Source organism: Somniosus microcephalus, chromosome 17, assembly GCF_052327205.1.
Source record: "Somniosus microcephalus isolate GS21.2 chromosome 17, FLI_Smic_1.0, whole genome shotgun sequence".
NCBI classification, from domain to species: Eukaryota; Metazoa; Chordata; class Chondrichthyes; order Squaliformes; family Somniosidae; genus Somniosus; species Somniosus microcephalus.
The window spans coordinates 19783281-19795891 of NC_141003.1; the positions used below are offsets into that span (position 1 = coordinate 19783281).

Consider the following 12611-nt stretch of genomic DNA (forward strand, 5'->3'; position numbering starts at 1 on the left):
GTTGTAGGATGGCGTCTGGAGATTGGCTGTTGTTGGTGTTGAGTACTGAGGCTGTCGCAGCGATGCCGTCATCGTGGGGGATACTGGTGTAGAGTGCCGAGACGTCCATCGTGGCGAGGAGTGTTCCTGGTTCAACTGGTCCGTGGGTGCTGAGCTTCTGTAAGAAGTCTGTAGTGTCGCGACAGAAGCTGGGGGTTCCCTGTACGATGGGTTTCAGGATGCCCTCGACATATCCAGAGAGGTTCTCACACAGGGTTCCGTTGCCTGATGCGATAGGACGTCCAGGTGTGTTGGCTTTGTGTATCTTTGGGAGGCAGTAGAAGTCTCCCACACGGGGAGTACGTGGGATGAGAGCATGTAGGATGCTTTGAAGGTCTGGATCGAAGGTTTTGATCAGTCTGTTGAGTTGGCGGGTGTGTTCTTTGGTCGGATCTGCGGGTAACTGTCTGTAGTATTCCTGGTTGTCCAGTTGTTGGTATACTTCTTTGCAATAGTCTGTTCTGTTCTGTATGACGATGGCACCTCCTTTGTCTGCTGGTTTGATGACGATGTTGCGGTTGGTCTTGAGAGCGTGGATGGCGTTGCGTTGTGCTCGGGTGACATTCTGGACTGTCTTGTGAGTGCGGCTGATGAAGCTGGCGTTGATGCATCTCCTGACAGCTTGAGCATACATGTCAAGCTTAGGGCAGCGACCCTCCGGAGGGGTCCAATTTGACTCTTTCTTCTTTGGTTGCTGCACTGCGGATCCCTCTGTCTGCTGTTCCGGATCATTGATTGTCTCATTGGGTTCGCTGCTGACATCTTGGGATTTGTGGAAGAATTCCTGGAGCCTCATTCTCCTGATGAATTCCTCTGTGTCTGCCGCGAGACCGATGGGGTCCATTTTGGTGGTGGGGCAGAAATTGAGCCCTCGGCTGAGAACTTCAATTTCGTCTGGTTGAAGGGTGTGGTCGGACAGGTTGACGATGGATTTCCCTGTGGTTTCAACCGTGGTACCGGGGGAGGCTTGGTTGCTGCTGCTGGTGATGCCAAGTTTCTCAAGCTTCCTGTTCTTGGTGTGCATGTAGGTAGCGTAGTTCCGTTGCCTTGTTTGTTTGGCGGTGTCTCGTAGCTGGTATGGACCCACGGCGAAGAATCACTGAAAAGACTACACGATAACATCAACAAGTTCCATCCCACCATCAAACTCACCATGGACTACTCCTCAGAATCAGTCTCATTCCTGGACACACGAATCTCCATCAAAGACGGACACCTCAGCACTTCACTCTACCGCAAGCCCACGGACAACCTCACGATGCTTCACTTCTCCAGCTTCCACCCTAAACACGTTAAAGAAGCCATCCCCTATGGACAAGCCCTGCGAATACACAGGATCTGCTCAGACGAGGAGGAACGCGATGGACACCTACAGACACTGAAAGACGCCCTTGTAAGAACAGGATATGACGCTCGACTCGTCGATCGACAGTTCCGACGGGCCACAGCGAAAAATCGCATAGACCTCCTCAGAAGACAAACACGGGACACAACCAACAGAGTACCCTTTGTCGTCCAGTACTTCCCCGGAGCGGAGAAACTACGCCATGTTCTTCGCAGCCTTCAACATGTCATCGATGATGACGAACACCTCGCTAAGGCCATCCCCACGCCTCCACTACTCGCTTTCAAACAGCCGCCTAACCTCAAACAGACCATCGTTCGCAGCAAATTACCCAGCTTTCAGGAGAACAGTGACCACGACACCACACAACCCTGCCACAGCAACCTCTGCAAGACATGCCAGATCATCAACACAGATACCATCAACACACGTGAGGACACCACCCACCAGGTACATGGTACATACTCATGTGACTCGGCCAACGTTGTCTACCTCATACGTTGTGTGGTAAACCACTTTTATCGTTCACTATCGTTACACTATAGTTATCACTGTTGTATTGTTATCACTGTTCTCACTGTTGTATCACTATACGAGGTCGCCTCTTGTCGCGCTGTTATACCTGGGCTGACCACCTCCGACTCCGCCCATGGCTCCACCTACCTGCCCAGGTATAAAGGTAGTCGACTGGCTGGTATTCCTCCTTGTTGGACCCGATCACCCACGAGGGTGGGCTCTGTTATTTAGTCAATAAAAACCTTTAGTTACGTTCCTAACTCGTCGCTTTTTATTGGACGAATTGATAGGTATATCAATTTTATTGACTAAATTTTAAAGATGTCTACTACTGGCCAGCCAGAAGCCCTCCCAGAAGCACAGCCACAGCAGCTTCCAGACACCGGGCCACACCAGCCGGCTTGGCTGCAAGCCCTCAAACCACCGTACCTGGATCTAAACCCACAGGCAGCAAACTCAGCCCTCAACTTCAAACACTGGCTGGACTGCTTCGAATCCTACCTGGAAGAATCCGGCGTCCCTCGGAGATCCAAACTAAGAGTTCTGAACGCCCAAGTGAGCCCGAGAGTATACGCACTCATCCAGGACACGACTACATACGAGGCCGCTATCATCCTACTGAAACAGCAGTACCGGAGCCCGGTAAATTACATGTACACCAGGCACCTCCTAAGATCCCGCCCGCAACAGCCAGGAGAGTCTGTAGCTGAATTTTTACGGGCGCTAAGAGCACTCGGCAGGAACTGTGACTTTAAAGCGGTGACGGCTGTTGAAAATACGGAAGATAATATCCGCGATGCCTTTGTGAAAGGCCTACGGTCCGACTACTCACGGCAAAGACTGCTTGAAGCTAAAGACCTCGACCTGGACAAAGCTGAAGCCCTCGCTCTCTCCCTAGAGGTGGCCCATCAGGACCAGGAGGCGTTTTCCAGGTACTGCTCGCGACCCTGGGACTCGGGCCCGACCCCTACCGCAATACCCTTCGCAGCGCCGCCCCCGGGACCTACCTCAGCGTCGGCGTCCCGGACCCGACCGGGACCGCCACCCCCGGTACCAGCTCCGACATCGGGCACCCGCGATCGGGCCACCGGCTGCTTCTTTTGCGGCCAGGAGAAGCACCCGAGGTCGCGCTGCCCAGCCAGGAACTCTACCTGCTCAACCTGCAGGAAGAAAGGCCACTTCTCTAAGGCCTGCAGGAGCGGATCTTCAGAGGCCAGCAGTGCCTCATGCGAACTGTGGGGGCGGCCATCTTCTTTCAAGGCAACTGAGGCCAGCATCCCCACACGTGAGTCATGGGGGCGGCCATCTTTGATCAAGGCAACCGACCCCAATAGTGCCTCATGTGAGTTATGGGGGCAGCCATCTTCTCCACCATTTTGTCCTACCTCGTGGGAGACGCCATTTTACCCACCACGCCCAACTGCCACCAGGCCCCCGGACCCGACGACCGCCTCGCCCGCAGACGACAACGACTCGCTTACCTACACACTAGCCTCCGTCACTCTGGATCAAGCCCGCCCACACCACCTGTCCAAGTCGATGATGGACATCAAAGTAAACGGCCACGCCACGACCTGCCTGTTTGACAGCGGAAGCACGGAGAGCTTCATCCACCCAGACACGGTGAGCCACTACTCCCTCCCTGTCCTGCCAACGCGCAACCGAATCTCGATGGCATCGATGTCCCACGCCACGGACATTAGCGGCTACTGTGTTGTGACCTTGTCGGTTAAGGGTACGGAGTATAAAAATTTTAAACTCCTCGTCCTCCCCCAGCTCTGCGCTGCCGTCCTACTAGGGCTGGACTTCCAATCCCACCTCCAAAGTGTAACCCTAGCATACGGTGGACCCCTCCCCCCACTCACAGTCGACAACCAGCGAATGTTAAACCGCCCACCGCGTAACACCTGCAGCCTATCCACCCTCAAGGTGCCGCCACCTTCCCTGTTCGCTAACCTCACCCCCGACTGCAAACCCGTCGCTACCAAGAGCAGGCGGTACAGCGCTGGGGACAGAGCCTTCATTAGCTCTGAGGTGCGGCGCCTCCTGAAAGAGGGCATTATCGAGGGGAGCAACAGCCCCTGGCGTGCCCAGGTCGTGGTCGTTAAGACCGGCGATAAAAATCGCCTGGTCATCGACTACAGCCAGACCATAAACAGATACACCCAGCTGGACGCATACCCCCTTCCCCGCATATCTGACATGGTCAATCAGATTGCACAATACCGCGTATTCTCGACCATCGACCTTAAGTCGGCCTACCACCAACTCCCTATCCACCCCGAGGACCGCCAGTACACCGCCTTCGAGGCGAATGGGCGCCTATACCACTTCCTTAGGGTCCCCTTCGGTGTCACCAATGGGGTCTCGGTCTTCCAAAGGGAGATGGACCGGATGGTTGACCAGAACGGACTGCAGGCCACATTCCCCTATCTAGATAACGTCACCATCTGCGGCCGCGACCAGCAGGACCATGACGTGAATCTGGAGAAATTCCTCCGTACGGTCCAACGGCTGAACCTCACCTACAATAAGGAGAAATGTGTGTTTAACACCTCGCGCCTTGCCATCCTTGGCTGTGTAGTAGAGAACGGACTCATCGGCCCCGACCCCGAAAGAATGCGCCCCCTCATGGAGCTACCCCTCCCCCACTGCCCTAAGGCACTTAAGAGAACCCTGGGGCTCTTCGCCTACTATGCCCAATGGGTGCCCAATTATGCGGACAAAGCCAGACCCCTCATGAAGTCCACATCCTTCCCCCTCACGGAGGAAGCGTGCGCGGCCTTCTCCCTCATCAAGGGAGACATAGCCAAGGCCACAATGCACGCAGTGGATGAGTCCATCCCCTTCCAAGTGGAGAGCGATGCATCCGACTTCGCCCTAGCCGCTACCCTTAACCAGGAGGGGAGGCCGGTGGCCTTCTTCTCAAGGACCCTACAGGGCCCCGAGATCCGACACTCGTCGGTCGAGAAGGAAGCCCAGGCAATTGTGGAGGCGGTACGGTGCTGGAGGCATTACCTGGCAGGCAAACGATTTACCCTCCTCACCGACCAACGTTCGGTTGCTTTCATGTTTAATAACAAGCTGAGGGGCAAAATCAAGAATGACAAGATCTTGAGGTGGAGAATCGAGCTATCCACCTACGATTATGATATCTTGTACCGGCCAGGTAAGCTGAACGAACCCCCTGATGCTCTTTCACGAATTACATGCGCCAGCGCGCATATTGATAGACTTCAGACCCTCCACAACGACCTCTGCCACCCCGGGGTCACCAGACTTTACCATTTCATTAAGGCCCGCAACCTGACCTACTCCATCGAGGAGGTCAGGACCATGACCAGGAACTGCCAGACCTGCGCCGAGTGCAAACCGCACTTCTATAGGCCGGACAGAGCAAGCCTGATCAAGGCCACCCGCCCCTTCGAGCGCCTGAGCATCGACTTTAAGGGGCCTCTACCGTCATCTGACCGCAATGTGTACTTCCTCAACATCGTTGATGAGTACTCCCATTTCCCTTTTGCCTTCCCCTGCCCAGACATGACCAGTACCACGGTCATCAAGTGCCTGAACGACCTCTTCGCCTTGTTCGGGTTCCCGAACTATATACATAGTGACCGGGGCTCCTCCTTCGTGAGCGAGGAACTCCGTCAGTTCCTACTAGCGAGAGGTATTGCAGCAAGTAGGACCACCAGCTACAACCCCCGAGGGAACGGCCAGATGGAAAGAGAGAACGCGATGGTATGGAAGGCCGTCCTCTTAGCCTTAAAGTCTAAGGGCCTCCCAACCTCCCACTGGCAGGAAGTCCTCCCGACAGCGCTGCATTCCATCCGGTCACTACTTTGCACTGCCGTTAACGCCACCCCCCATGAACGAATGTTTGTCTTCCCCAGGAAGTCGACTACGGGAACCACTCTACCAACCTGGCTGACCTCTCCGGGGCCCGTCTTGCTGCGAAAGCATGTGAGGGCCCATAAAACGGACCCCCTGGTCGAGAGGGTGAACCTCCTGCACGCCAACCCCCAGTACGCCTACGTGGCTTACCCAGACGGGCGGGAGGACACTGTCTCCTTACGAGACCTCGCACCCTCGGGCACTCCGGAGACACCACCTTTACCCCCCCCACCACCCCCCCAATTCCAGCCCAGGTAGACGGCATGCCAGAACCCCACGAGCCTTCGCCGACCACGCAGACACCAGCATTAACACCGGATAATGCAGCACCGCCGCTGCGACGATCGGAGAGGCTTACGAGGCCTCCGGACAGACTGACATACCAGAACTGGTAGTACACTTCACCCCGCCGGACTCAAATCTAAACAAGGGGTGAATGTGGTAAACCACTTTTATCATTCACTATCGTTACACTATAGTTATCACTGTTGTATTGTTATCACTGTTCTCACTGTTGTATCACTATACGAGGTCGCCTCTTGTCGCGCTGTTATACCTGGGCTGACCACCTCTGACTCCACCCATGGCTCCACCTACCTGCCCAGGTATAAAGGTAGTCGACTGGCTGGTATTCCTCCTTGTTGGACCCGATCACCCACGAGGGTGGGCTCTGTTATTTAGTCAATAAAAACCTTTAGTTACATTCCTAACTCGTCGCTTTTTATTGGACGAATTGATAGGTATATCACGTTGCAGGAAAGGATGCCCCGGAGCATGGTACATCGGCGAGACCATGCAGACACTGCGACAAGTGTTCCCTCCCAGTCGGGGAACACTTCAGCAGTCAAGGACATTCAGCCTCCGATCTTCGGGTAAGCATTCTCCAGGGTGGCCTTCGAGACACACGACAACGCAAAATCGTCGAGCAGAAACTGATAGCCAAGTTCCGCACCCATGAGGACGGCCTCAACCGAGATCTTGGGTTCATGTCACGCTACATGTAACCCCACCTGATGCAGGGTCATCCAGACTCGAGTCGACATTGGCTTGTTCTCTCTACACAGATGCGGCCGGACCTGCTGTGATTTCCAGCCAAAAAAAATGTTTTTTGTCTGTTTTTTTGTTTTTCATACAGACCCCAGCATCTGCAATATTTGACCCCTTGTGACCCCACCTCATTGTTCTTTGATGTAATGTTTCCCTGACTGACCTGTTTGGACACCATTCACACCTTTGACTGCTGTGATTATCTCTCTGCCGAGGTGTGATAAATAGCAGTTGGAAAGGTTACCTGTAAACATCTGACATGATTCTCTGACTATATAAGCTGTGTCTTTATGCATTTCTCCACTTCACCTGAAGAAGGAGCAGCGCTCCGAAAGCTTGTGATTTCAAATAAAGCTGTTGGACTATAACCTGGTGTTGTGTGACTTCTTACATTTGTCCACCCCAGTCCAACTCCGGCATCTCCACACCCTCAAGACTAGTTATAAATGAGTTTGAATCTATGTAGCACCTTTCAGGTCCTTGGGCAGTCCCAAACCACTTCAGAGCCAATGAATTACTTTTCAAGTGCAGTCACTATTTTGTAGGTAAACGCGGCAGCCAGTTTGTACTGACAGGGTCCAAAAAAATCATTTATTATAGGAAGTTAATTAAAATTTACTGTAAAGTAATGCGTTTAAATATTAAAGTTAATTATATAAACAACCTCAAACTGTGCATTTCAGTTCATCATAAAAATCCAGGCTGACACTCCAGTGCAGTACTGAGGGAGTGCTGCACTGTCGGAGGTGCCTTTTGGATGAGATGTTAAACTGAGGCTGGTCTGCTCTCTCAGGTGGACTTAAAAGATCCCACGGCATTATTTTGAAGAAGAGCAGGGGAGTTATCCCTGGTGTCCCACTTAGTCCTCAATCAACATCACAAAAACGGATTATCTGGTCATTATCACATTGCTGTTTATGGGAGCTTGCTGTGTGTAAATTGGCGGCTGCGTTTCCTACATTACGACAGTGACTGCACTCCAAAAAGTACTTCATTGGCTGTAAAGTGCTTTGAGACATCGGGTGGTCGTGAAAGGTGCTATATAAATGCAAGTCTTTCTTTAACAGATATTCTGAAAACAGTGTTATCCTCCCGCCTCAAGATCCCAATATTGCACAGCTATGAATAAACAATATCAGTTCTAATGGTTTGGTTTGGGTTGATTTTTGGTTAATATACGGTACATTTCTCAATATGAAGTAGTTATTGAGGCATGGGAGCTATGCAATCTCTTAATTAGCTAGATAGCCCGAAAATTTTATTGTTCATCTCTTTAGCTTAACTCTTCATTCGTCTATCGCCGAGGGTAGAAACGAAGAACAAATACAAACTCGTGTGCTGGACTCTGGAGCACTAGACTGGCATTGTGAAGAGAGTCGGTCAATAAAATGTCAGGATTAACTTACGTGCTCCTTTTAAATACAACATTGCCTGGGGTGTCCAGTTACGTCTCTGAAAGTGACCCTATTCAAACAAGAAGCACAACCTTGTTAGCTCCACACACACACACACATATATATATATTAAAAGAGACTGGAACATGAAGTGCGAACGTGAAAACGAATTGATTTCAAATAATTGAGCATCCTGCCCAGTTAACAGTTGGGTCTGTACCTGTGGGGCGCTCCTGGATTGTACGAAGAATGAAGACACAAGGAACAGCAGGAGAGCATAAGCTGTGACCGCCCCCAGACCCTGTACAGGGGAGAAAAGCTCAGTAAATATCCCGCGGATTGCCCACACTACTCCCTACACCGTTCTATCAAAATCAAAAATAATATGCAACATGATTTTTGCACAGTCTCAGTAAACTATCTACTTCTTCAGTCTCTTGTCATTCAACCTCCGACAGTTTTTTTTGTACCAAAGAAATCTAGTCTGGAGAAGGTCATCTGTACCGCCAAATGAACAGATCACTTTCTGCAAAAGCACAGAATGATTCGCAGTTCACACCTGTTTAAATCAATCTCAGCCAACTCTCAGTAAGTCTCAGTAATCTATCCGGCCACTCAGTTCAATGAAGCAAACAGTCCGAGTTCAAGCTCACTCACCTTCATCTCTTTCTCCTCAACTTCCACTTGGAGGTCTGATAGCAAGTGGCTGCTCTTTTTTTGTGTGTGGTATGCTCTGGTCCTGATCTTTGCACTCTTATAAATGCTCTCCGAGAAGTCCCTCTGGCAGGACGGGTGATTCTAAAGGGGCCACATGTCAGTCTTGGAGATGGAAGAGTTGAAACCACAAAGGGACGCAGGAGGAGAAGAAGCTGCAGGACGTCAGGGGATGATGGACACCAGCGACTAACCAGAGATAACCCCATTAACCCGGCAACTTCCTCAACATGTCAGCATCAACGTTTCAACCTGCTACACATCCCCTCTACGACGTCAATGCCTTGTCTCCTGATCAATAATAGCAACAAGATGAGAGCAGGTTGGGAAATGAAGAACTGCGAGCACTTCAGAGAAAGTTCAGTATTATGCGGGACGTTCTAGTGAAGTAATACTCCTTTTACTTGTTGCACTATAATAATGCTTTACTGAAATGTTGTGACATAACAGAACTCTCAAACTATGAAACAGTTTAGAGCCAGTATTAAAAGAAAGTTTGTTTGATTTTAGTCTCCTTTGCAATGTTGAATTGTACTGTAACGATGTTGTAACTGGGCTACTAAAAGAATTGCATCATTTCAAAACATATTTTAACCCGTGTTTTTTCTTGTTTTGGTATGTTCCAGAGTCAGTGAAGTCCTTTCAGATCAATTCTGATAAGAGGGACTTGATTTTCAGGCTTCATTTCAGATTGAATGTGGTTACAACTGTAATGTATTACTTGTATTCTCAGTCAAGACATTTTGTTCTGGTCAATATATACAGATATGTCTTTGGTTAATCACCCTTGAACTGACTATATCAGGAGAAGACTGAATTAAATTATACCGATCATCGAGCACAGCCACAACACATTAGGACTAGTTGAATATTAAAGGTCTGTGGTAAGTACTGGTCAGGATATATGCGGATAAATGGAATCGGTCAAAATTGAAATCGGCACTGAAAAGCAGAGATAATTAGCTGATCCAAGGCTTATATTGATCCAGTTTTTGGTCTCTTGGTCATCGCGAGTTAATGAACCAATTGGACAACGCTCTGGCATTTCTCAAACCATTTCAAGTGGGTTTTTTTATTATTAATTTGACGTCAAATCAATAGGGGTGTCAGGCAGTGGGATTGAAATGCCACCAGCGGGAGGGCTGACAGCAGACAGAGTTTAGACCCCTTGGATCAAGTAATGTCACTTCAAATATTGATTGAGGCGCAGTGCAGGCACAAAAGATGCTGCATTTGTACCTTTGGGCTTTCTCGTGTTCTATCTCAAAAATATACGAAGTATAAAAGTTGGCTTGGTTAATTAAATGGAGTAGTTAAATATTATAACCCATGAAAGGAGAACATGATCAACTGTTTACGAATCTCAAGAAAGGCAAGACTGAATTACTACTGAAGCTTAGTGCCAAGCATTCATTAACCTTTCATTGTGTACTCTCAGTTTGAAAAATACATATTTGGCATTCTTGTTATGCTTTGAAATTGATGAAGAACAGGTGACCAGGTAATAAAGATATTGGTGATAAAGGACCGAAAGGTATATGACATTGACTGTCTCTACATTATCAAGTGATATACTACACACTATACTAATATATATATATATATATATATTTATATACAAGCTGTATGGCTTTAGCTAATGAAACAGCAGCAGTAACTCTGCAGTGTGCCGAGGGTGGCGATTCCTTGGTTCTTACAAACCTGTACCCAACCTCTCCGGACTGAGAGAAATGGGTTGTGTCCATACTGTGCACTCCGTACTGGCCAATCAGAGATTATACCGGTGTAAATTCCTCAGTAGCTTTGAGTCAAAAAAAGCCAACATTTGGCATCAAGCGAGCTGTTGTAGAAATGCACTTGTAAAATGGCTTAAGAAGCAGTTTTTACGTAGACTAATTATTATATGTCTTTAACACATAAAATTACCATTTTATGAAGCATGAGAATGTCTGGGTTCTAGGTTGCACATAGCTTGTAATAATACTACAATTGGTTTACATTACTGGAGACAATTCTTTTGTGACATCATTGTGTTGGCTCCTTTACCATCTCCTTTTTAAATGAATAATATTCTTAGAAATCCAGATACTGCACATGCATAGAATTTTCAACATACAGGGACTGAGACATAAAATACAAAGAGAAACAAAACTTGAAATATCTAGATGAAGAGAAAATAAATACAAGCAACCAACACAGTTTTCAGAAAGGATGAATGTGCTTGACAAACCTGATTTCTTTGAGGGCATGACCGATAGGGTGGATGGGGGAAATGCAGTGGATGTAATGTACATGGACTTTCAGAAAGCCTTTGACAAAGTACCATGTCTGTTGGAGAAAATTAAGGGGCGTGGTATTAGGGGAAGGGTATACAATGTGATTAAAAGGTTAGAAGGAATGAAATAGAGAGCAGGAGTTTCCAGCAGTTTCTCAGAGTGGTTGGAAGTGGTATCCCACAGAGTTCTCTTCGGGGATCAGCTCCTGTTCACTGTGTACATCAATCATTTAGATATAGGCCTACAGGGAATTGATGTTCAAACTTGTAGATAATACTAAAGTAGGAAACATTGTAAATAATTCTGAGGACCAAAGGAAGCAGCAAGGAGATATGCATAAGATGATGGAATGGGCAAAAAGTGGCTGATAGAATTCAATGCCAATAAATGTGAGGTGGTACATTTTAGTTTAAAAAAGTAATAATTATACTTTGAACGGGAGAAGGCTGAGTGAGGTGGAAGAGCAAAGAGATTTGAGGGTTTAGGTTCATAACATATTAAAAGCAGTATTTTAAGTGGATAAAGACCATAAAAGCGCGAATGGAATAGTTTTTTAATGGCAAGAGGTATAGAATATAAAAGTCAATATATAATGGTGTCGCCGCCGCAAAGGCACGATGGGGAAGGGCCACAGTTTAAGGCCCTCCCGCCACTGTACACCGAGGGGCTGGAATCAGTATAAAACCCCCCTCGGGCCATATGATGTAGAAATGCTTTAATGTAAATGCACTTGAAATCTGTTGGTGTAAATAGAGTACCATGTACTGCATTCATCTGTATTATATGCCATATGTAATATGATTGGTGGATTGTAGTGTAATGTATTTTGACAAGTATTGGAATGTATCTTGACCCCTCGGGTTGTATGACTTATAAAATGTGTAATGAAAATGTATTGTAACGTGTCTCTGTAAATTGAGTGCCATGTACCGCAGTTAATTTGTATTGTACCAGATGTGGACTGTATTGTCATGTATTTGAACAAAAAGAAATTATGAATAAAGTATATTTTAGAAACAAAAAAATATATATTGGTGATCCAAATACTAAGCATTTGGAGTACTGTGAGTGGTTTTGGGTTCCATACTATGACGGGATGGGACAGAGTAGAAAGAAACAGACTGTCTCCGTGGATGGGGTGGGGGTGGGGTATAGATTTTTGTTCACACACAGGATTGTGAGACTGTAGAATTAGTGATAGAAGCAGAGATCATGCCAAATTTTAAAAATATGTTAGGTGGATGAAAGGTGAATAAAGGGACATGGAAGCAGGGCGAGCACGTGGGATTAGGACGACTGCTCATGTGGAGGCTAAACACCAACATGGACTGGTTGGGATAAATAGCTTGTTTCTGTATTGTAAATTTAATGTGATTCTATGTAATA

General features: G+C 48.0%; 1 protein-coding gene across 2 annotated transcripts in view; it reads right to left on the reverse strand.

Annotated features, from left to right (window-relative positions):
- The window catches only part of spx (spexin hormone), a 42306-nt gene that overhangs the window by 7492 nt on the left and 22203 nt on the right, over positions 1-12611 (reverse strand). Inside the window, exons 1-3 of one of the 2 annotated variants that reach the window (XM_086010022.1) lie at positions 8893-9772; positions 8456-8536; positions 8248-8305 (exon numbers count right to left, since the gene is read on the reverse strand). In XM_086010022.1, coding sequence (XP_085866148.1) covers positions 8248-8305; positions 8456-8536; positions 8893-8898 — 145 coding nt within the window. In that variant the 5' untranslated portion in view covers positions 8899-9772. Of the gene's footprint in view, positions 1-8247; positions 8306-8455; positions 8537-8892; positions 9773-12611 lie in introns of those variants that run through there. The other variant, XM_086010021.1, reaches the window with a different exon arrangement.